This window comes from Budorcas taxicolor, chromosome 5 (assembly GCF_023091745.1).
Source record: "Budorcas taxicolor isolate Tak-1 chromosome 5, Takin1.1, whole genome shotgun sequence".
NCBI classification, from domain to species: Eukaryota; Metazoa; Chordata; class Mammalia; order Artiodactyla; family Bovidae; genus Budorcas; species Budorcas taxicolor.
Genome location: NC_068914.1, coordinates 132,758,535 through 132,783,368, shown reverse-complemented (window position 1 = coordinate 132,783,368; position 24,834 = coordinate 132,758,535). Strand labels below are relative to the sequence as shown.

The window sequence follows — 24,834 nt, the reverse complement described above, 5'->3', positions numbered from 1 at the left end:
TCTTATCACCTGGATGTTTGTGAAACTTCGAAACATCATCATGCTGCTGCTGCTAAGTCGCTTCAGTCGTGTCCGACTCTGTGCGACCCCATAGACGGCAGCCCACCAGGCTCTGCCATCCCTGGGATTCTCCAGGCAAGAACACTAGAGTGGGTTGCCATTTCCTTCTCCAATGCATGAAAGTGAAAAGTGAAAGTGAAGTCACTCAGTCATGTCCGACTCTTAACGACCCCATGGACTATAGCCCACCAGGCTCTTCCATCCATAGGATTCTCCAGGCAAGAGTACTGGAGTGGGATGCCATTGCCTTCTCTGAAGCATCACCATAGGGGGATGTTACTCTGTTTCATGAACATTTCCTGAAGTTCAAAATTATAGGTCACTAATAGTATTTTCCCATGAAAATATTGACTGTTGACTTTTAAAGCAGCAAATACTGATAAGTGGTAGGAAATTATAGTTATTTATTTGTTGCTTAAAAACATGAATTTTATGTTCTTGGTATATATCTTTAGAGAGGTTGTCTATTTTCCCAGTACACCTTGCCAAGATTCCTGTCATACTATAGTTAATGCTCCTTTATTTACTATCCATAGAATGATTCTACCAAAAATCCATTCAAGCTTTCTTAAATGTCTCCTTTCTTTTTGTTATTATTTGTTGCTTCTCATCAAATCTCATTTCTCTTACTCCTCTCTTCTCTTAGTTAAATGAGATTAGAGGCTGAAATTGAAATCAACATGAGGAAGAGGCTTTCAAAAACTTTTATGAGCTTAACTCCTAAGGATTTTGTCATCCTGTTTTATGAAATAAATGCTCCTTCTCAACTATTTTCAAAATAGAAAAGGAATGGCATATAATCTCACTCATTCCTTTTGTCCTAAAAGTACTCATTGATGTCCTGCCTAGGTATGCTTTTTTCCACTAACTTACTCTTCCTTAATTTTACTATCCTATTAAAAGTCCTGATATAACATCTAAGAGTGATACAACTTTTTCACCATTATAAAAAAAATATTAATAAAATTCATTCTGAAGATAATTTAGCCCTTTACGGGAAAACCATATGTCAGTAAGTAGCAATAGTACCACCATTAAACACAGCTAGTTTGGGTTGACTCATCCTTCGTTGTAGGTAAAAATAGTGAAAAGATAGCCTCAGAACATCTCCAGCCCTACTAATAAACCAAAGTTAAAACCTTCTTCAGTTAGAAGACCTGTTGCTAAAACTGACTGATTTCAAAACTGACTTGAGTTTTAATCTTTGAAGCTTCTTCCCTGTCAGTCCTTTTATTTCTTCCTTTCCATGTCTGTCTTTTTATTGAGGCTCTTTGAGGACTGCAGTGATCAAAAGAACAAGAGTAGGAAGTGAAAAGTAGAAACAGTCCTCAACTTTTGTTCCTATGGGTGCATAGCTGGATGATTTACTCCTGGGTGGTTTTAAATTCAACTGAGTCAAAAGATACTGGTTGAGAGTCAGAAGGATCTTGACCCCACCACTCAGAGATGTGTAGCCAGAGCCTTGATACCCACCAGAAGAAATTCTTCAGGAGAGGGGGAATGATGACACGAGTGGAGTAAAATTAAGTGGAAGAATACCAACAGGTGCTTTATTTAAAAACAAAAAAAAAAGTAAGCTTGAGAGAAATTTTAAGTCTGAAATGAATCATACCCTAAGCCTTCCACATTGGCCATGGAAATGACAGCAGGCCGTAAACTCTGTAAAAGAAACTGTTAGGACCTGGTAAGACTTTTAGGACCTAGGATGAAGTTTTTAGGAGTAGAACTAAGGTGATAAAATCCACTTTTGTAGAGGAGGGTTGAGGTCTTCCACAGCAAACACATAGATAGTTTTTGCATGCTGTGTTAGTGTGGGAAGATCAAGTAGAGGTTCCCCCAAGCTATTTTTCTCACTGGAATTCAAATCATTACATATTAATAAGATCTAAATAGGAATCACAAAGGCAAAGATCAATAGACAGCTGAAAACTATTGAAGATTCACACAAAGGAATATATTTGAAAGTACCTGTAAATTATGAAGTGTATATGTATGTGTATATATGGACATACATACACATGTACACACATATATATTGATTTATCATTTTTATTGACAATATCTCTTAAGGAATTAATATTTAGCATATTAAGAAAGGATATATGGCTAGGATTTTATTTACCTTAAAGTTCATTAACTTCCCATACATTAAAGATGCTCCATTATCGCACTTTATGAAATTTCTCAAAGTGAGCCTATCTTAAATGTTTTTATTAAAGAAATATAAAATAGAAATAGACAGTTTTGAGCTAGCTTTAATAATATAGAGGGCTTCCCTGGTGGCTCGGATGGTAAAGAATCTGCCTGCAACACAGGAGAACTGGGTTCAATCCCTGGATCAGGAAGATCTCCTGGAGAAGGGAATGGCTACCCACTCCGGTATTCTTGCCTAGATAATTCCATGGACAAAGGAGCCTGGCAGACTATAATCTATGGGGTCACAGAGACTCAGATGTGACTGAGTGACTGACGCACTTTTAATAATATAACTCTTAAAAGTATTAAAAAATAAATTCAGTTAATGTTAAGGTCTTTTTAAAAGTCTACATAGAAAAGTCACAATCTGTTTATTATACAGTATGCTGAGAAGACATCTAGGCCACATAAACATTACATCCAATGTCTTCACAGTAAGTCTCATACATCAATCAATCCGGCAAAAGTAGTTGACAGGGAATAGTGGTATCAGGAAATAGTTGATATAGTTATCTATCTCAGATTCAAAGTTTTCTTTGATATCATTGTTTCAAAATTCCAGACATTTGTGAATTGCCTAGAATGAGATTTCCAAGGACTTCCCTGGTGGCTCAGACAGTAAAGCGTCTGTCTACAGTGTGGGAGACCTGGGTTCAATCCCTGGGTTGGGAAGATCCCCTGGAGAAGGAAATGGCAATCCACTCCAGTACTATTGGCTGGAAAATCCCATGGACAGAGGAGCCTGGTAGGCTACAGTTCATGGGGTCGCAAAGAGTCAGACATGACTGAGCGACTTCACTTTCACTTTATGAAACAAATATTATCTTGTAGGCTATCCTTAAATTGTATTTGATAATTGCTGGAATGCATTCCACTTTTCAAATGCTATTTAAAGTAAAGAGAAAAGATGAAATTTTAAAATATCTGGGTCAACAGTTAAAGAAAAATCTCTCTGAAAAGGATAAAAGAGAAGAAATGAGGTAATTAGTAGCAGAATGTCACATAAGACTGAACACAGGTAACAGATCTTTCCCATCAGTAAATTTACTAATAATCAAAGAACAGAGGCAGTAGCCAAGCAAATGCTCAGCATCTTCCTCTTTGAGAGGTCTCAAACTGGTAGTGCAGCATACCCTAAAAGTCCTGTTATTTCACCTTAGCGCATGTTCTGGTTTGGACTTAATATGCAGAATTGTAAGCAATACTCACATCATGATGCTTGTACAAAGGATGCCATTTTGGGTATAGCTCAGTTCAGTAGCTTAGTTGTGTCCAACTCTTTGTGACCCCATGGACTGCAACACACCAGGCTTCCCTGTCCATGACCAACTCCCAGAGCTTGCTCAAACTCATGTCCATGGAGTTGGTGATGCCATCCAACCATCTCATCCTCTGTCATCCCCTTCTCCTTCTGCCTTCAATCTTTCCCAGCATCAGGGTCTTTTCCAATGATTCAATTCTTTGCATCAGGTGGCCAAAGTATTGGAGCTTCAGCTTCAGCATCAGTCCTTCCAATGAACATTCAGGACTGATTTCCTTTAGGATGGACTGGTTTGATCTCTTTGCAGTCCAAAGGACTCTGAAGAGTCTTTTCCAACACCACAGTGCAAAAGCATCATTTCTTCGGTGCTCAGCTTTCTTTATGGTCCAATTCTCACATCCATATATGACTACTGGAAAAACCATAAATTTATTTTGACCATTTTGATTATAGAACACCCCAAAATTATACCTCATTAACTGTATAGCTTACATGACAATCTCTACTCATTAATGACCCCATAATTACATCCATTTCAGCTTCATTTACAATAAGCCACCCAAAGAGGCCAAGTACATCCTGCTTACACTACCAATCTAAGATTGGCCAAGGATCAAATTGTCCAGTTACTCTCACACAAGTTATAGATTTTATGCATTACCAAGTTTACTAATGCTCAAAAACACACCGATGTTAGCAAGACACAAACCAAAACATAAAGCAGACGTTTTTCCTCCCATCCAAGTATTAACCAGGCCCTACCTTGCTTAGCTTCTGAGATCAGACAAGATCCGACATGTTCAGGGTGGTATGGCTGTAGACTACACACTTTTCCTTTGGAGCGAACCAAGATAGTCTATATGGCTTCCCGAATATTTTTTTCTCTCAAATTACAATAGATTTTGTTTCAGATTCAGAATGTAAGGTTTTGAGCAGTGCCTACAGATATTTTTTGGTTTGAAACAGCTCTAAAATTTATATCCATTAGTTACATGGATTTTTTTGTATTGTTCTTCATCCCAGCCTTCCAGGTTGATTTATGATTTATTCAAATTTATTTAAATTGATTACAGGTTTATTTACAATAATACTTAGACAGAGCAAGGATATCCTGCTAAAAACATTCCCTCGAGTGAAGACTCACTGCCATTACCTTTCTCCTAGTAAACAGCATTAGTGCTACCTTTAGCAGCAGGCCCATTAGTGTCTACAAGGGAATTTGTCTCATCATTCCATTCTTCACACGGTATCACCAGTAAAAGAAATGGTTGGTTAAAGACCTGTTATTAACCTTTTCCTTCAAGATACTGCAAGAATATTGCCTTTGAATGATAAGTACTTGAATTTCTTAATTTAGTCACATCAAGAATAATAAATTAAAAAGAGTATATAAGAAAGCATCATGTCATTCATACCTAATGTAAGTTCACCTGCATCTTAAAGTTAGTTTGCCATGGTTTTAGAAAGTCTTTGAGGAACATGATTATGGAAATAGAATGAGAAGGTGTTGGATACCAAGTAACTGAATGAACAGTAAAGCTCTCTTTTTGTCTTGGTTAACCCAGTATCCTTGAAGAGTGTGCCCTGTGACCCTGTAGCACAGACTGAATTCAGATAACCTAGTTTGTCACTTGGAAGTCAAGTGATTCTGTCACTGAACCTGGACCATGACTCAGATTGAAACGTCTATTATGAAAATGATGGTTGGGTTCTGGTAAGGTCTGCCCCAATAATCAAAGGATAGTTTCTTCATTTTTCTTTATACCTTGTCTTTACAGTGCTATTAATCCAGATTCTTGGAAAAACCCAGTGATGATGACTCTCACCAAAAGCAGATCCTTCACTTCATCCTACGCTGTTTCTGCCTCTAACCATGTAAAGGCTAAAAAGCAAAACCGACCAGGTAAAGAACTTACTGAGGAAGAGCTAACACTCACTGAGTGTGCCGTCATGGAATGAACTAAGCTTTAAGTGTTGCAACACTCAGATGTGTTTGGTTTGACTCTTCTAAAAACAAACAAGCCTCATTAACCAATTAGTTACTGAAATTTCCAGTTTATAGGATGATGCTGATTCTTTTAAGACAGCTGCACCAAATATCCCACCTTGAACTTACTGGATGAATATTAAATCAGTGTAACTATTGAGTAGGCAAGCGTTATCTTATTAATATAACAGATAATGAAGTACTTATGAAATTTCAATTTTATTTTTAGTGTCTGTTAAAAAATATTTTCCAGAAGTATGATGTTTATAAGTTCTAGGAAATGCTTCATTTACTATACATACTATAATTTTAAAGAAATTCTTGCTCCATGTCACTTACCTGCACACACCCCCAATATAAAAATACAAAAGGAAGAGGTATGTAAATTCAGAGAAAATACAATCCAGGACCTTTGACAGCCCTTTGAAAAACCTCAAAAATCAGCAACCAAAAAACCCAGGAGTAACATGGGTGGCAGGTTTTCCTTCTCTTTTAAATCAGGTACAGAATGAAACTTAACGTGATTTCTCCTGTCTAGGATCTGCGTGGGGTTTTTCAGGTTGGTGTCAATGTGCCCTCTAAGCATCGGTTTTTTCTTTCCCTCAAGCGTCAATTAATAAATATGTATGGAGTGTTCACTATCCAGAGATACTATCTGACACTGAAATAGTTTGAGGAATGCGGCAATGATGAAGCCAGACCCTATTTCTCCTTTCACAGAATTCTCACTTACATTCAAGTGGAGCGTATAAGCAGATATAGAGTATAAGCTATTAGTATATATGTAGTGTGCTAAAGGCTATGATAAGAAAGTAAGGGAAAACTTTCAAAGGATTAAAGAGATGTAAAACCCAATGTGTGGATGGAAAGCTTCAACAACTTAAGATTCTAAATGATGACTGGCAAAGCTAACAAGCAGAAAGGGAGAGCAGTGAAAGCAGAGAGGGAGATGAAAGCAGGTCTGTAGACAGAGGCCAGATGGAAGCCAGGAGCTTTGGCAAGGAGTTTAGGTATCAATGAAGTTTCAGGTAGGAATATATCTATAGTATAATTTGGGGGAATATGACCTTATTCAGTCAGAATCTGTGATAACTCAAAACTGAAATAGTTTGTCAGATTCTATCTGCAAATTGGCCTCATCCTTAAATCCTCATCCTTAAATGAGAGTCTGGGGTATTTCTTCTGCCTTTCCTTCCTGGAGGCTTCCTTGTTGGTTGGTACAGAATACGCCTGCCAATGGAGGAGACACAGGTTCTATCCCTGGGTTGGGAAGATCCTCTGGAGAAGGAAGTGGCAGCCCACTACAGTATTCTTCCTTGAGAAATCCCATGGGTAAAGGAGCCTAGTGAGCTACAGTGCATGGGGTCACAGAAGAGTCAGACATGAGTTAGTGACTAAACAACAACAGCAACTCCTTCTTGGAATGTTCTCCTTCCAAGTTTTCATCTCTCAGCATTGTAGAAAGCCTTGCTGAGATTCTTCAGTAGCTCCCTGCTTAGCCTCTTAATCTCCTGCCTTTATCGCAGCTCAGGAATTCACCAAATGGCTCAAGGCGAAAGCTGCCCTCTTCCCACTGGGCTGTTAGACATTCAAGTCCTGGCTGCTATGGCAGCCCCAAACTCCAGTATTTGTGTCATCAGCCTTATGACGTTACTAAAAGCTCTGTTGGCTTGCCTTCCTAATAGCTGCATCCATCTGCCTGGATTCTTAGCCTTTTTTTCCATGCCAGTGGTCAATAAATAATGCTCTGGATGGAAGAACATTTTGCAGGATTTTGGCTCACCCTTCTGAGGGTCTCTTCTATTTGGAAACCTATCTGTCCAAGTTGGTTGTCTTGCCGTGATAGCTTTTTTATTTTAACTCAGCTTTTCTATTTGTTCTCAAAGAACAAATAGATGGATTTACTGCAAACTATTGCATTATAGCCAGAAGCAGAAGTCCTGAAATGGTAGTGTTTCTATGAGAGTTAGAGAACCAGTACTCACATTCCACTAATATTTCAAGAGTCTACCTTGAAAGCTTAATTTTAAACAGCACAACTTAAGAAAGGACTTCTGTTGTTTCTTCCATCTAGAAGAGAAAATTTAGTACTTTCTTTCCCCTTTGATTGCCTAGTTTATACTGTTGAAACTATTCTTCCTAGGTAGCTCAGCTGTGAAACAATCTGCCTGCAATGAAGGAGACCTGGGTTCAGTCCCTGGGTTGGTAAGATCCCCTGGAGAAGGGCCTGGCAACCCACTCCAGTATTCTTGCCTGGAGGATTCCAAGGACAGAGGAGCCTGGCGGGCTACAGTCCATGGGGTCGCTAAGTGTTGGACATGACTGAGCGACAAAAACTTTGGCTTAAATCTCTACTAGTGAGCATATGAACAAAACACCATTTTATTGGCATTAAATTACTGAAAGAAATCACTAAAGGCAATCTGGTTTTCCAGAAATTAATCTGGTCCTCTCTGCTCTTTAGAAAAATTTATTATCCTTTTGTATCTTACAAGTCATTTATGACCTGAGGATTAGAATTTATCTTTCATGAGGTTTAGAAACAAGAGAGTGTGGGAAAATATTTAAATAGAGATTGCACTGAGGGCAAATTCAGATGAGCTCAGAAGTGCAGAGGCTCATTTGGGACCCCAGCAAGGTGGAAGAACTGAATGTGAGCATTCCATATAAACCTGGGACTTTTAAAGGGGCACTTGAGTGTATTATAAAGCAGACATTATTTTGCTGACAAAGGTTCTTATAGTCAAAGCTATGGTTTTTCCAGTAGTCGTGTATGAATGTGAAAGTTGGACCATAAAGAAGGCTGAGCACCAAAGAATTCTTGCTTTTGATCTGTGGTGTTGGAGAAGACTGTTGAGAGTCCCTCAAGGAGATTGATCAAAGAGATCAATCCAGTCAATCCTAAAGGAAATCAGTCCTGAATATTCATTCGAAGGACTGATGTTGAAGCTGAAACTCCAATACTTTGGCCACCTGCTACAAAGAGCTGACTTGTTGGAAAAGACCCTGAGGCTGTGAAAAATTGAAGGCAGGAGGTGAAGGGGACGACAGAGGATGAAATGGTTGGATGGCATCACCGACTCAGTGAACGTGAGTTTGAGCAAAGGAAGCCTGGCATGCTGCAGTCTATGGAGTCACAAAGAGTCAGACAGGATTGAGTGAGTGAACAAGTGACCCTAGTTCAAAAGGACACCTTCAGTTCAGTTCAGTCGCTCTTTGCAACTCCATGGACTGCAGCATGCCAGGTCTCCCTATTCATCTCCAACTTTCAGAGTGTACTCAAACTCATGTCCATTGAGTCAGTGATGCCATCCAGCCATCTCATTCTCTGTCATCCTCTCCTCCTCCCATCTTCAATCTTTCCCAGCATCAAGGTCTTTTCAAATGAGTCAGTTCTTCACATCAGGTGGCCAAAGTATTGGAGTTTCAGCTTCAGCATCAGCACTTCAAATGAATATTCAGAACTGATTTCCTTTAGGATGTACTACTTGGATTTCCTTGTAGTCCAAGGGACTCTCAAGAGTCTTCTGCAACACCACAGTTCAAAAACATCAATTCTTCAGCACTCAGCTTCCTTTATAGTCCAATTCTCACATCCATACATGACTACTGGAAAAACCATAGCCTTGACTAGATGGACCTTTATTGGGAAAGCAATGTCTCTGCTTTTTAATATGCTATCTAGGTTGGTCATACCTTTTCTTCCAAGGAGCAAGAGTCTTTTAATTTCATGGCTGCAATCACCATCTGCAGTGATTTTGGAGCCCAAGAAAATAAAGTCTGTCACTATTTCCACTGTTTCCCCGTCTATTTGCAATGAAGTGATGGGACCAGATGGCATGATCTTAGTTTTCTGAATGTTGAGTTTTAAGCCTACTTTTTCACTCTTCTCTTTCACTTTCATCAAGAGGCTCTTTAGTTCTTCTTCACTTTCTGCCATAAGGGTGGTATCATCTGCATATCTGAGGTTATTGATATTTCTCCCAGCAATCTTGATTCCAGCTTGTACTTCATCCATCCCAGTATTTCTCATGACATACTCTGCATATAAGTCAAATAAGCAGGGTGACAATATACAGCCTTGACACACTCCTTTCTCTCTTTGGAACCAGTCTGTTGTCCCATGTCCAGTTCTAACTGTTGCTTCCTGACCTGCATACAAATTTCTTAAGAGGCAGGTCAGGAAGGACCCCTTGGCTCCCTACAAAATATGTCTAGGTAATTTTTGGAGGAAAGCATCACCAGTTAACAGCCATGCAGCTTCAACATATAAAGTTCAAACCAGCTTGAACTTACAAACCAGATCACTGTAAACATGCAAGGAAACAACACAAGTTAGAAAAAACAGGAAAACAACTGCACAGATCTCTAAAGGTGTTGAGTGGCAGGTACCTAGTGGTCCAGTGGCTAAGATTCCATGCTCCTAATGCAGGGGAGCCAGGTTTGATCCCTGGTCAGGGAACTAGATCCCACATGCTGCAACTGAGACTCTGTGCAGCCAAATAATTTTTAAAAATATATTAAGTTATTTAAGTGACAAAAAAATACTCAGATGTTTAAAGAAAAACATGAGGGCATAAAAGATAGAAATGAGAGAAGACATAATTGCACGGCAGCTAAATGACTTTTGGAAATATAATCAGGGAAATACGATAAGTTAAATGGCATAAAAGACTACTAAAATTTTGGAGAATTAGTAAACTAGAGAATGTGAAGAAAGTATCCGGAATGAAGCTCAGATGAGAAGTTGGAAAATGTAACAGATTCTGAAAGCCATAGGAGGAGTCATTAAAAAGTCTAATATACATAATCATAGTTTTAGTAGAGAATAGGAAACATAAACTATTTGAGGAGGAAAGGACAAAGAAAAAAACAATTTAAACATAGACACAGAATAGTGAAACCACAGAATGCCAGAGATTAAAAAAATCTTGAAGTTAGCCAAAGATAAGTCCCTTCAGTCAGTCTGAGAGCAAAATTGTTGTAAATAAATGGAGTCAGAAGACAGAAAAATGTTTTCTTCAAAGTTTTGAGAGAATATGATTGTCAACCTAGAATTGTGCACCAGGCAAATCTGTTTCAAAAGAGTAGAAATAAATTAAAGATATATTCAGGCAAGTCACAACTTTACCAACTACCAGATCTTAACTAAAGAAGTTTGTATTTGAAAAAGAAGAGCAGAGGAAAATTTGTAAGGTATAATAGAAATGATGAACAGATAAATTAGAAAACCATGATTACATTCAAACAAACATGATATGCATAAATAGTAGTGTTGAGTTGGCCAAAATGTTCGTTTGGGTTTTTCCGTAAGATGTTACAGAAACATCCACTTTTTGGCCAACCCAATATTTTCAGATTGTAGGTATTTTTTAAAAGATTTTTAAGGAAAATAATTAAAATACAAGACAACAATGACAAATAACTCAAGGGATGAAGGATGAATTGAAGTGTTCTGCACTCTTGTATTGCTCAGAAAACAGACTCAGATGAGGAAACTGAGGCAGAAATGTTGAGTAACTTGCCCAAGGCCACACAATTAATCCAGAATTCTTTCTTGTGTCCTAAAGACTTATTAGAAAAGAAATGAGGATGACAAATTGAGATAACTTAAAATTAAGATTTTTTTTTTTGGTCTTGCCCCTAGCTGAGGACAAGATAATGAAAGGATTTGGTTTTCTGTCTCTCAATTTCTTCGTTGGGTCATGAAATTAAAATTCTTACGATAACCAACATGATAAAGTCAAGAAGATAGAAATTAATGGTTAGTGTATTCCCTGGAAATAACAGAGCAAATGATGAGACAGACTTGAGGAACAACCTCAGATTCTGTGCCTTCTTCCTGACTTCATATGCCTGTGCTTAAGAAGGGCAACATGCGAAAGGAAAAGAGGCTCCACAGAGGATACCACAAAGGCAGATGGTAGAGATGAGAGTTGGGCTTCCCAGGTGGCCCAGTGTTAAACAATCCGCCTGCCAGTGCAGGAGATGCAAGAGATGTGGGTTCAGTTCCTTGGCTGGAAAGATCCCCTGGAGAAGGGAATGGCAACCCACTCCAGTATTCTTGCCTGGAAGATAACATGGAGAGAGGAGCCTGGTGGGCTACAGTCCATGGGGTCACAAAGAGTCAGACACTACTGAGTCACACACACACACACACGAGGGTCACAGTAACGGCAAGAACCTCGCACATTCTTGCCTTAAAGTACATAAACATCTCTGTCATTGATTGCTTTGGGAAGAATTTTGCATTGTGTCATCTTTAGACTGCTCTCACAGCAGAGCTAAATGTTTAGAAAGTAACCTGTATCCTATGTATGCTGAAATGTTTAAATCCCTGAAAGTCTGCCAAAAGGAAGGAAACTATCCAAGAGTCAAGAGAGCTGAAACTCAAGTACAGTTCTACCTGATCAGATGGGCCCTTCTGTTTGGGAACTCATCTCCCTGCATGGGTGGCAGATTGGGGTTGATTTGCCAAATAGATGTAATTTAAGTGAACGTGATGCCCTGCTACACCCACCTCGCCAACCCCCCACCCCTGCCCCGGATTTCAAGAAAATGTGGAAAGAGGCAGAGAAAGCCCCTTTATGTGGCCAAGAGAGTAAGGAAATGGAATTAAATAAAGTGTGAGGAGGAAAGTAAGAAGCAGTAGGCAAAAGAGATAGGAGGATGCAAGCGTAAACTTAGAGTACTGAAACACTGGAAGATAAATGACCTGTTTTGAGATGGGACTAATGAAGTCTGTTCTTTGCGCAAATCAAGTAAACAGTGAATCCTTTGGCTCCATCCATCAGTATTCATTGAAACAGTTGAAGCACAACCAATTATTATGCAGTTACTAATATAAAATAAATGGATGAAATCACATATGAGTCCTTTGATTAAAGCCTGGAAACAGGAGATATAAATATAATTTATATTTCTGTGTTGCTTTTCTGAGTCACTGAATATGTAAAAATGACTTTCTGTCATTCTACTTTTGAAATCTCTCTAATTCATGCTTATCACAGCTGCAGTGAGTCATTCCCTTTCCAGATTCTTACAAATTTTATGATTCTGACAATCCTATTGCAATGATTACAGATATCACACCTGAAAGTTAGACTGAGTTTTGCCTATAGAAAATCTGAAATGAGAGAAAACTTTAATTATGGCATTGTGATTTTTTTTTCCTTTTTGAATCTGTGTAACTTTACTTTTTGTTTTGGAAAAATATTGAGGCTGTTTTCCTGTGGGTGTAGAGAACAGGCATGTATTTATCAGACAGGCTGGTCCCTTTTTTGTTCAATGAAAATTAAACAGAATTTTAAAGCACAAACAGATGGATTCACTTAAATCATTTCCCTCCAGTATTGTTTATCATCTCCTTTTGATTGCCCAAAGTTCCTTGTGCCTTGACACACATTTTCTCATGTTCTCAGGAGCAAGGAATTAAAGACTCAATTACTCAAAGGAGTTGGTACTTTAGAAATTATGTACTTTAAAAAGTTGGCACTTTTTAAAGTTATGTTTTTAATTTTTAAATTTTTAAGTATTTCAGAGTAGAGTGGTCTGAATCATCCAAAGAATTGTATTTCATGAGCTGGGTCTTTTTCCTGGAGTCTCTTAAAATTATTCAAGAAAAATGAAGATAAATATGTTTGAGAGCATGCATATTTATCTCAGTCCCTTCATGTGTATGTATGTGTGTGTATTTGTGTAACATAAGATTGGGTGAGACTTCAGAGGTTATCAATTCTGTCTTCCTAACTTTAGACATGATTGCACTTTAAATAATCTTATAATTTGTTTTTTATGACATATAATAATAACATTTTTCTGTGAAATAATTTTATTTGCAGTCTCTCCTTTTAAGAAAGCATAGTCTTCCCTCATAGCTCAGTTGGTAAAGAATTCACCTGCAATGCAGGAGATCCTGGTTTGATTCCTGGGTTGGGAAGATCCGCTGGAGAAAGGACAGGCTACCCACTCCAGTATTCTTGGGCTTCCCTTGTGGCTCAGCTGGAAAAGAATCTGCCTGCAGTGCGGGAGACCTGGGTTCAATCCCTGGGTTGGGAAGATCCCCTGGAAAAGGGAAAGGCTACCCACTCCAGTATCCTGGCCTGGAGAATTCCATGGACTGTATAGTTCATTGGATCACAAAGAGTCAGACATGACTGAGTGACTTTCACTTTCACTTCTTTCATTTGATTATTATCTATATTTGTCATCTCTCCTATTTGAAGACTAATATATGTAAATATATGGCCATTTCCTACAGCATTCCTAACCATTTCTGCTTTTAAAAATTTAAGTCAACTATGATAACGCACACTGTGAGAAATAGTTTGGCTTGAGGAAAAAGAAATTTATATGTTTATGCCTTTATCTTCTCACCTGTAGAATAAAAATATTCTTGCTTTCCATGGGGTTGCCAAGACCCCTGCTTGTTCAGATCGTTCGAAATACGTAACCTCACAGCCCTGCAGAAGCAAAGTGTTTTTCCTCTGTTACAAGGTTCATTTTAAATTTCATTCCAGGCAATAAGTCTGGAGGCTATAGTTCTGCTTATTTGTTTTAAATTTTGTTAATCCCTGAGTTCCAAGAACTCTAATCATTGAGTAGATTTTTAAATCTGTATTTTTAAGAGCAAATTGCATGTCTCTGAGAGAATTAGCTGGCAGCTATTAAAAATCAACAATGAAGAAAATCACTCCTCTCATAAATTGCCTTCAGAAAATATATGTGTGCGGACAGAAATGGATCATGTTCCCACAGGCTTTCAACTACTTTTAAAAAATGCTAGGAAACTATCCCCAAACTCACAGTTCATTATCAGAATAACTAGGAAATTGCCGAAAGCAGCGCCTGTCAGGAGCCTCTTTGGTGTGCCTGTGTGTGCTCCGTCGTTCATTCGTGTCCTGCTCTATGCACTGTATGGGTCATTTGTGACCCTATGGATTGGAGGCAACGGGCTCCTCTGTCCATAGGACTTCTCAAGCAAGAATACTGTAGTGGGTTGGTTGCTATGCCCTCTTCCAGGGAATCTTCCTGACCCAGGGATCGAATTCGCATCTAAGTCTCTGGCATTGGCAGGCAGGTTCTTTACCACTAGTGCCACCCAGCTGGGACTTTCCTGGTGATCCAGTAGTTGAGACACTGTGCTTCCACTGCAGGGGGCATGGGTTCAATCCCTGGTCAGGAAACTAAGATATTTCATGCCTTGCAACAAACAAAAACAACCACTACAAAAAAAGATAATTCCTTAAAAAAAAAAATGATGCAGCAATTAAACCTTTGCCATGACCTGGCCAGCCCCACACATCCTTGCCCCACAGTCTCTCTGACCATGTTCCCTGCCCCTCCCTTCCTCTTTGCTAACCTACAGTCACACTGACCTCCTAACTGATCCTCTGACAACCCCTGGATAGGTCCCTCTTTCTGGAACATGTTTTCCCCAATACTTGTCTAAATGTCTTCCTTATTTTATCAAGCCTCTGTTCAAATGTTACCCTTAATGCATTATGTCCTTCTCAATCCTCTATCCTCCGCATTATTTGTTTTCTGGGTATGAAATATATTTATTTGTGTGTGTGTGTATATATATATATTTATATATTTAATTAGAGGATAATTACTTTACGATATTGTGATGGTTTTTGCTATACATCAACATGAATCAGCCATAGGTATACATATGTCCCCTCCCTCTTGACCCACCCTCCCACCTCCATCCCCATGCCACCCCTCTAGGTTATCACAGAGCACTGACTTTGGGTTCCCTGCATCATACGTCGGACTCCCACTGGCTCTTTGTTTTACATACAGTAATGTTTATGTTTCAGTGCTATTCTCTCATCACCCCACCTCCTCCTTCCCCCACTGTGTCCAACATGACTGTGTCTTCTTTGCTGCTATGCAAGTAGGGTGATCAGCACCATCTTTTTAGATTCCATATACATGTATTAATATGCAATATTTATCTTTCTCTTTTTGACTTACTTCACTCTGCATAATAGTTTCCTTGTAACAGTTAAAATTCCCTGACTTTCTTTTCTTCCCCACCCCCCCTTCTTCTTCTTCCTCCTCCTCTTCTTTCTCTAGTTTCTGTCTCCCCTGAAAGCTCCAAGAGCAGGGAATTTTCTTCCATTCACTACCGCATCCTTTACTCCCTGGAATGGGGCACACAGTCAATATTTGTTAAATGAACAAATCATTGGGATACTTACTCTGTGCAAATACCTTGATAACCTTTAAACCACATCAAAATAGTATCCAGCTCCTTAATGGTTAAGCTGCTTTTCTAGGATTATCTGGAGACTCAGTCAGCCTTAATTTAATAAATAGTCTAAATTAAACTAACACTTTCTAACCTTTCTTATATGAGATCTTATATATTTGTATAATGATATGTGCAAATATGATGTTATATAGCTGTGGTGAAATGAAAAGAATTGAGAGGTTTGTGAAAATTGTATTTATTTTATAAAATGATAAGAAAATCAGATTATATTAGTGATCATAGTAAAATTTAATTTATTCTAGAGCACTCAAATTGATAAAAAATGTACAACCATTAGTACTTCCCAGAATACTTGTAACTTACTTGCTGCACACAATGATAGGTTGGTTGGGAAATAGTGAGTTAAAAATCTAGTGCACTTAGGTGTCTTTTGGCTCAGGAAATTACATAAGGAGATAGTTTGCCAGCGGTGGCTCAGACAGTAAAAAATTTGCCTGCAATGCAGGAGACCTAGGTTCAATCCCTGGGTTGGGAAGACCCCTTGGAAAAGGGAATGGCTACCTACTCCAATATTCTTGAATAGAGAATCCAATGGACAGAGGAACCTGGTGGGCTACAGTCCATGGGGTTGCAAAGAGTCAAACACAACTAACACTTTGATTTTTCTTTGGTAAAATAGCTAAATCTTTTCAATAGAAATAGAAATCAAAATGCAAACCAGAAGGTATGTGATTGTATAGAGCAAAACAGATGCAACCTAGTAGATAATGAATTTTCCTTCCTCGTCGGGTAGTTTCTGATAGAAAAGTGTGCTAATAAAGCACAATCTACCAATAATGCTAGGCTCACTCCATATTCTCCTCTTTCCTTTCACTGTGATCCTGGGATCAGGAATCCATAGAAATATTGAGAAAAGGACTTGGAGGGGTAGCTGGCCTCCACATTTAATCAAAGAAACAGTACAATTTCTTATCTTTTAAAGTAGACAAAATAAGAAATAGCAGTGCTAACAAGAAATTTAAATATTATAAAAGCCCATCAGCAAGCCTAATGTTCCTTTCAGTGGACCAGAAAACCTCTGAGTGTGACAAATAAAACTTTTGAGAGAACTGGACATTGGAAGCAAACTAGGCTAGCTGCCAAGTCACCACACATCTTTTTCAATGATGTGAATATCGCTGGCTGTACGTCTCCCCAGAGTGAGGAGCAATATAAAAATGACTTAAGGATTTCATTTTATTTGCTTTACAGTAGACTGTTTAGCCATGTAGTCACGAGAGATAATAAGCAGGAGGTTGTTTAGAAGTTTTCTCTCTCTCTCCTTCAGTTTTAGTGCAGGCTGCTTTCTCTGTATTTGGAGAGAATAACTTCAAAAGACATCATCCCAGTCCTCAGACGTCAGTGCTTGGAAATGGATGCCAGTGCTCTTTAAAATTTTCACAACCGAGAGTAAACACAGTTTGGCACAAATGTCCACACTTATTATTTGAGCTTGAGGCCATTGTTTCATCTGAAATGGATCGTGTTACATTTTTCAATGTATCCAAACAGTTTCTGACACACAAAAGTTTCACTGAAAATGTGGATGGTTAATAAAGTCTCTCAAAAGTGGATCTTCTTCATTGACATATTTTAAGCAATGAGTGGTGGCTCAGAGATAAAGAATCTGCTTATGACGCAAGAGGCACAAGTTTGATCCCTGGGTCAGGAAGATTGCCTGGAGGTGGTAACCCACTCCAGTATTCTTGCCTGGAAAATCCCACGGACAGAGGAGCCTGGCAGGCTGCAATCTACGGGGTCACAAGCATCAGACATGACTTAGCAACCAAACTATCACCACCACTAAGCAACCAATGCCTGCAAAAAAAGTCTGCTCCACATACATTAATGTTCAAAACTATGGCAGATCCTGTTGCTACTAAAACCTCATAACCAAAGAGAAGGCAAACACATGAGGAATTTTTAACTATTCTCATCAGGTCAGAATGACAAGAGAAAACAAAAATGGGAAGAGAAAATAATACCCTTCTGCAGAAAGACAAATATCATATGATATAGCTTATAGGTGGAATCTACAAAAAAAAAAAAAAAAAAAAGGAGAGGGTTACAAATGGACATGTTTACAAAACAAGTAGAGTTACAGATGTAGAAAACCTTATGGTCACCAGAATATAAGTGATGGGGGCGGGGATAAATTGGGAGATTGGAATAGATATATACACACTACTACATATAAAATAGGTAACTAACAGTAACCTGCTATATAGCATGGGGAACTCTACTCAATACTCTGCAATGGCCTATATGGGAAAAGAATCTAAAAAATGTGGAGAGATATATATATAAATATAATATTCACTTTGATGTGCTAACACAGCATTGTAAATCATCTATACTCCAATAAAAATTAGAAAATAATATCTTTCTGTCCTGAAGTTACTCCAGGACACCAGGGCTTTAACTGAACTTGCTAGCATTGCCACTGAATTTTCATGATGATTCATTTCTCATATTTCATGCTGTGGTGATGCCCCCACCGTGCAGCCTGTCTGCAGAGGAGGCCGGCCCTGTGGTCTGAGGACTCACATGGTCCTTCCTGAGTTAAAAGGAGTCCAGAGGAAAGGCTAAGAGCCGCAAGTTTGACTTGCAAAGACATTTACTTAGGACTTAACAATTCTCTCTTTCTTTATTAGGTTCCCTTGTGAAAACTTCACCTCTTTCCTCACCCTGTTCCTCACCTCTCCACGGGACCCCTGCCAGCAGCCCAGTTAGCAAAGTTTCTGCAGTGCAGTTTCCAGAGTCTTCCGACGCAACTGCCAAATCAGGCCTAAGTTCTCACCGGGCCTTAACTTACACACAGAGTGCCCCTGATCTTTCTCCTCAGATACTGAATCCACCTGTTATATGCAGCAGGTAAGGAATTTTATGATGTTCACTGGAGTCTAAGTAATAACAAAACTAACACTGGTTTTCCTCTTAGGAACTCTCACCACCAGCCCACATAGCTTTGTATAGGTTGCCTAAGTAGTTGACAAGAAAGTACGCGATAATGTGGTCTGTGTTGAATAGGCTGGAAAAGAAACTTAATTTTTCAGTGCTTCTCCACTCACAGGAATTTTAGAGACCTTATGTTCCATACATGTCTTTGGTGCTGATATAAAATAATTAGTTGTATATTTTATCTGCTTACTGGTAGAGAATGCATAAAACATCTAATTAAAAACTCCTATCGAGTCATTCAGTATAATTTGGTATTTTGTTGGGATATTTTTCACTTGTTCTCCAGGGAGAATTTTATACCACTTTTAAAGGTACTGTTTTTTTAAATTTGCATTTCCCATTGTGACACTTTAAAAATGTGCAGATAACGTGTTGCACATTGTGACTGTTCTCAAATGGATCTCTAATACAGTGAAGCAATTGCTTGTGCTGCTCTGTCATGTTTAAACAGGGAGACAAAGTGTTGTCTCTTACAGGGGATAAGAAAAAAGGACCTGACATGGTAAGATTAATTATTTTGTCTATATTGTCACTAAAAAAAGGAATACCTCCTCTACCAATCAACATATTATTGTTCTTCAGTGATAGCTTCATCTTGAATAACTACTTTAAAGCATTGCAATTTTTTTTTAAGTAGAAAAGAGTTGAGTGTTTTAAAATTAAGTATAATTATGAGAGTACCTTGAATAAAATGTTATTTTCCCCCCTAAGATGAACGACGATAACTGTTTGAATAAATTAGTTACATGTTGGTCTTCTTATATCAAATACTGGGTCACAGACCCAGATTTTACCCGTGAATTCAAATTTAAGTCTCACAAATTTCATTTTCCGACCCTTTGTTCATAAATTCTGTGTTAAATAATTATTTTCAAAATATTTATTTTTGCTGCTTTTCTCTTTACGAATACTTTCAAAGGGAAGATAATTTGTGTTTGGTTAGGACTGGAGTGAAAAGTTATTCCACCATCCAAAACTTACTCTGTTGCTCTCTGCATAACGCCATTTTCAATAAAATCATTCCCTTAGGATGTTAATCCCGTCTTTTTCTGTGGTAAAACAGGCCTATCATATTTTCCTTTTAGCGATTTACAACACGCATCACTTTATTGGAAGCTCTGAGAAGTCCTGCAAAAAGAAAACGCCTCGAGTTTTGTTTCCTCTGGCATCTCCTGACTTTATTTGACCACAGAACCCATTTCTTTAGGTTAACACCCAATAATTTCCCGTGGAGCTAGTGTCTGGGGGAACACCCTGAAGAAACACTTTTTTGTGGTGTGCGTCCTGGGCCCAGATGAAACCCAAGGGAGTCACCAGACTCAATGACATCTGCTTGCAGCATTTCTAGGGAGACACTCCCACTGTGAGCTTCAGGCTTGTGAGAAATCACTTGCCTATAGGAAGAACCAAGGGGTTCAGAAAAGATGTATTATACCACTCACGTAGCTCTGCCCACCGCAGGTTTTTTTTTTTTGTTTGTTTTTTTGGTATTCTTAGCAGAAAGAATGTAATGGGATTTTTATAAAAGAGGTTTTGGAGAAAAACAAGGGAATTTCACTGCCTACTTGTTCAGTAATGTTTATAAATCCAGTAGTGTGTTTTATTTGCTGGGGCTTTATAAATCTATAATTCAAACCATGTTTTATTATTGCCTTCAAGGCAGCCACCCATGTAGGCACAGAGAGCTCCAAAAACACACGACTAATTATTGTGGTTTTTCCCTGCTGAACTTGAAGGGCTTGGCGTTGAATCCGAGTCTCTTGGCTGCTGTAATGTCTATGCAACAAGCTGTTTTTCTGGCAGGAGAGGTAGTCTATTTGAACTCCTAATTTAAACGTTCCTTTCAAGTATTATCTTGCAAAGAAAAATCTTCAAACTAATAAACTACTTTTACCAAGTTTCATCCCAGAACATAAACCCATATATTTACATCTATGGACTTTTTCCTTCGGTTCTGTCATTTTCATTTGAGTCCCTAAGTCAGACTGATGGGATTTCATAATTTGAAATATTTTGTATGTGATGCTTTCCACTGACATTCAAGGCTTGAAAAATAAATTTGCTTTGGATGAAAACACTCTAACTGGGAAATGCTTATCTCTACTACACATATAAACACAATTCAAGGGGAAAAAGTGATGAGATATTTAATATATTAAATTATAAACCATGATTCTTCTCTTTTCTATTTAGAGTGAGTAATTTGTAGCTAAATAGCAAATAAACAAAAGTTCTCTGAGACCCTTTGTATGAATAATATTAGGCAGAATGAAAGAACCCAGAAACAAAATACAGAATTAAAACCTAATCAAGTCTCTAAACAAGATAAGTGAGAGAAGAAACTTGCCAGACCATTTGTGGGATTACTTTGTAATTTATTAAACAGTCAAAACTGTTGAGAAAGCAAAAGTAGCCTGCCTCCTCCAACTTCCTCTGTTAAGAATGCTGCCTACCTCTCAAGGACCTTCATTTTTCTCCATGTTGATATTCGACTCTTTGCAGCCCTCCAGGCTCCTCTGTCCATGGGATTCTCCAGACAAGAATACTGGTATGGGTAGCCATTTCCTTCTCCAGGGCATCCTCTCAACCCAGACACTGAACCCACAATCCTGCATTGGCAAACGGATTCTTTACCACTGAGCCCCCCAGGGAAGCCCTTTTTTTTCCTTTACCCACAGTAGACTCCCTTGATCTGTTTTTCTCAACTTGTGTCCTGTGTGGTCAGGTTTACATCCACTGTCAAAATATATGTATCCTTTATTCATTTCCATAGGGCCTTAACAGGTGAACTGATCCATCTGAAAACAAATAATTAAATTTTATGGCAAAAAATACAAATAATCTACCAGTTTTTTATTTTCATGTTTGCAATCATTTTTTAAAGGGCTTTTTGGACATAACCCATAGAAATAAATCTAACCATGAAGCTTTTTAGCAGACACAAAGTGATTCCACTGGGAAAGATATTTTTGAGCAAATACACATGGGCACTTCCAAAATCACTGCTGTTAAGTATGTAGCTGACTATCTCAGGATTCTCTAAATAATGTGAGAGAAAGTTACCAACAGTTTCATTTCACCTCAAACATGATCTTGATTGTGGAAAGTGAAAGTCAAGTCACTCAGTCGTGTCTGACTCTTTGCGACCCCTTGTGACCCCGTGTACTGTAGCCCACCCGGCTCCTCCGCCCATGGGATACTCCAGGCAAGAATACTGGAGTGGGTGGCCATTTCCTTCTCCAGGGGATATTCCCGACCCAGGGATCGAACCTAGGTCTCCCGCATTGCAGGCAGATGCTTTAACCTCTGAGCCAACTGAACAGAGTGTCTGATCCTTTGTATTGATTATGCTTTCCTTCAGTTCAGTTCAGTTCAGTCACTCAGTTGTGTCCGACTCTTTGCGACCCCATGAACCGCAGCACGCCAGGCCTCCCTGTCCATCACCAACTCCCAGAGTCCACCTAAACCCATGTCCATTGTGTCGGTGATGCCATCCAACCATCTCATCCTCTGTTGTCCCCTTCTCCTCCTGCCCTCAATCTTTCCCAGCATCAGTCTTTTCAAATGAGTCAGCTCTTCGCATCAGGTGGCCGAAGTATTGGAGTTTCAGCTTCAACATCAGTCCCTCCAATGAACACCCAGCACTGATCTTCTTTAGGATGGACTGATTGGATTTCCTTGTAGTCCAAGGGACTCTCAAGAGTCTTCTCCAACACCACAGTTCAAAAGCATCAATTCTTCAGCACTCAGCTTTCTTTATAGTCCAACTCTCACATCCATACATGACTACTGGAAAAACCATAGCCTTGACTAGATGGACCTTTGTTGGCCAAGTAATGTCTCTGCTTTTTAATATGCTTTCCTTACCACTGCCTAAAACAGTATCCCACATATCAACGTCCATGTAAGACAAAATGATTTTTTTCCATCAAAGGAATAAGTAGAGTGCCAGAATATGTGATTGTTATTTATCTTAGTGTATACATACATGGTGTATGCCTACAATTTTCTAAAAAGAAAGGACTTACTTACAGCTGTTCCGTTATTTCTCAGCTGCGGCAGACCATATTCCCAGAGGACTTCTGCCGATGGGCCCCTGGAAAGAAGTGGGGCAGCCATTGGGACACCAACCAGAACAGGTACTTCTTCTTTGGATTCTGTTCCTCAAAACGGAAACTGCTCTACTAGATTTTTTTCTGATCAGAAAAAAGTAACATATGTTTCTGATTTTTTAGATTGCAAGTTTAAAAAGACAATGAAGGAGATAAAAATCATCCATAGTCCTACCACCTAGAGTTAATCATGGGTTATGTTTTGATACAAAGCTATCCAAAATGTTTATTGTGTCTATTCATTTTTAAATGAGACACCATTGTCTATAATGTATAGAATTCTATAGAAATGCTATTTGATCTTGGACACTGTAGGGTCATCTATTTTAGGGTACACTCTGTGGATCTCCATCGCAGAGCCTGAGAATTGACCCTGCTTAGATTACTGTGAGCTTGGGAGGTAAAAACCATAGTTTTTCTTGAGGCAGTAGTACAGAGGCTCAGAAAAATAGGCATTGCAGCTTGATTTATATCCTGATTCTGCTTCCAACTTGTCTGTAATCTCTGTGTGTTACTTCCTTCATCAGTAGCATAGAGATAATAAGGGTCCTACTGGAACAGGATTTTAGATAGTTAAATTACTAAAGTGCATAAAGCATTTATTACAGTATCTAGGTCACTGTAAGGAGTGTTTGCTGCCATAATTATCGTAATAATTATTATTTTATTTTTATTGGTGTAACCCTAGGGACTTGCTCGTGTTATTGCTGCAAGTTCATAAGGCAGGAAACCAGGGGGCGCTACTGGTAAAGAATCTGCCTGCCAAGGCAGGAGACCCAAGAGACCAAGGTTCTATCTCTGGGTCAGGAAGGCCCCCTGGGAGTAGCAAAATGGCAACCCACTCCAGTATCCTTGCCTGGAAAATTCCGTGGACAGAAGAGCCTGGCAGGCTATAGTCCATGCGATTGCAAAGAGTCAGACACAACTGAGCACGTGTGTGTGTGCACACACACACACATATGAACTTTAGACTTTATGATGATAGAGTGATCCAAGAATGGTTCTTAATTATCTGCTCCAGCATTTTTTAATACTCAATAAATATTGATTATTTGCCTATGAGAATGATGTGCTATGGCAGTGGACAAAGGTCCAGGGACATAGGCAAGGTGAAATTAAAAGGAGGGTTCCCTGTGTGGCCATTATATGATACAGTATACTGAAGACTCCAAATATTCTCTTCTCTATGTTCCTAATCTTCCTTGACTCTACTGAGGCTGATAGAATAAGGAGTGTTTCCTTATCCCCTTTGGTCTCCTGTAGAGCTATATGGCCTTTGAGTGTGCTTCTTCATTTTTCTGCAAATTCTGGGATTGAAACTTACCAATTACATTTTTTTATAATTACTGTGTCTGATTCTAATATGGAAGCAGTTGCATGAGAAAGATAAAAGAAAGATGGGTCCTTGAAAATGTGCAACAGAATACTCCTGATCAGAATAGGCTACATAATAAAAGCCAATATGAGGACATTTGACAAACCTAGACTATTCAAGCAGCTTTGGGAAAAAAAGAACAAAATTTCCTTCAATACTTAAACCACCATAATGAAGAAAGTATGGTGCTGGCATAAAGATTATCAAATAGAATCATATGGAATTGAGTAGAAAGTCCCACATTAGACCCACACCTATTCAGTTGAACTTTCAACAAAGATCCACTTTTCCAAGCAAACAGAGCTGGGAAAAAGTGAATCTCACCCCTTACTTCACACCTAATGAAATTTTATCCTGAGATGGCACACAGACCCAATGGTAAAAGCTAAAACAGTAAAACTTCTGAAAGAGAACGCAGGAAGATGTCTTTGTGACTTAGGGAAAGGTGAAGATTTCATAGGCCATGGAAAGCAATAACCATTTTAAGAAAGCTAGATTTCATCAGTGGTAGAATATAGGAACTCAGATTTCATGGGTTTGCTTCTGGTGGTAGGATTTACCAGCTGTGAGCTCTTGGGCAATTTAAGCCTTTCTCTGCCTCAGTTTCCTGTCTGAAAAGTG

At 38.8% G+C, this 24,834-nt stretch overlaps 1 protein-coding gene across 1 annotated transcript in view; it reads left to right on the top strand.

Moving 5' to 3' along the window:
• The window catches only part of PDE3A (phosphodiesterase 3A), a 360,678-nt gene that overhangs the window by 306,577 nt on the left and 29,267 nt on the right, over positions 1–24,834 (top strand). Inside the window, exons 5-7 of the mRNA XM_052640449.1 lie at positions 5,296–5,420; positions 18,420–18,639; positions 22,780–22,865. Of these exons, the coding sequence (XP_052496409.1) occupies positions 5,296–5,420; positions 18,420–18,639; positions 22,780–22,865 (431 nt within the window). The remainder of the gene's footprint in view (positions 1–5,295; positions 5,421–18,419; positions 18,640–22,779; positions 22,866–24,834) is intronic.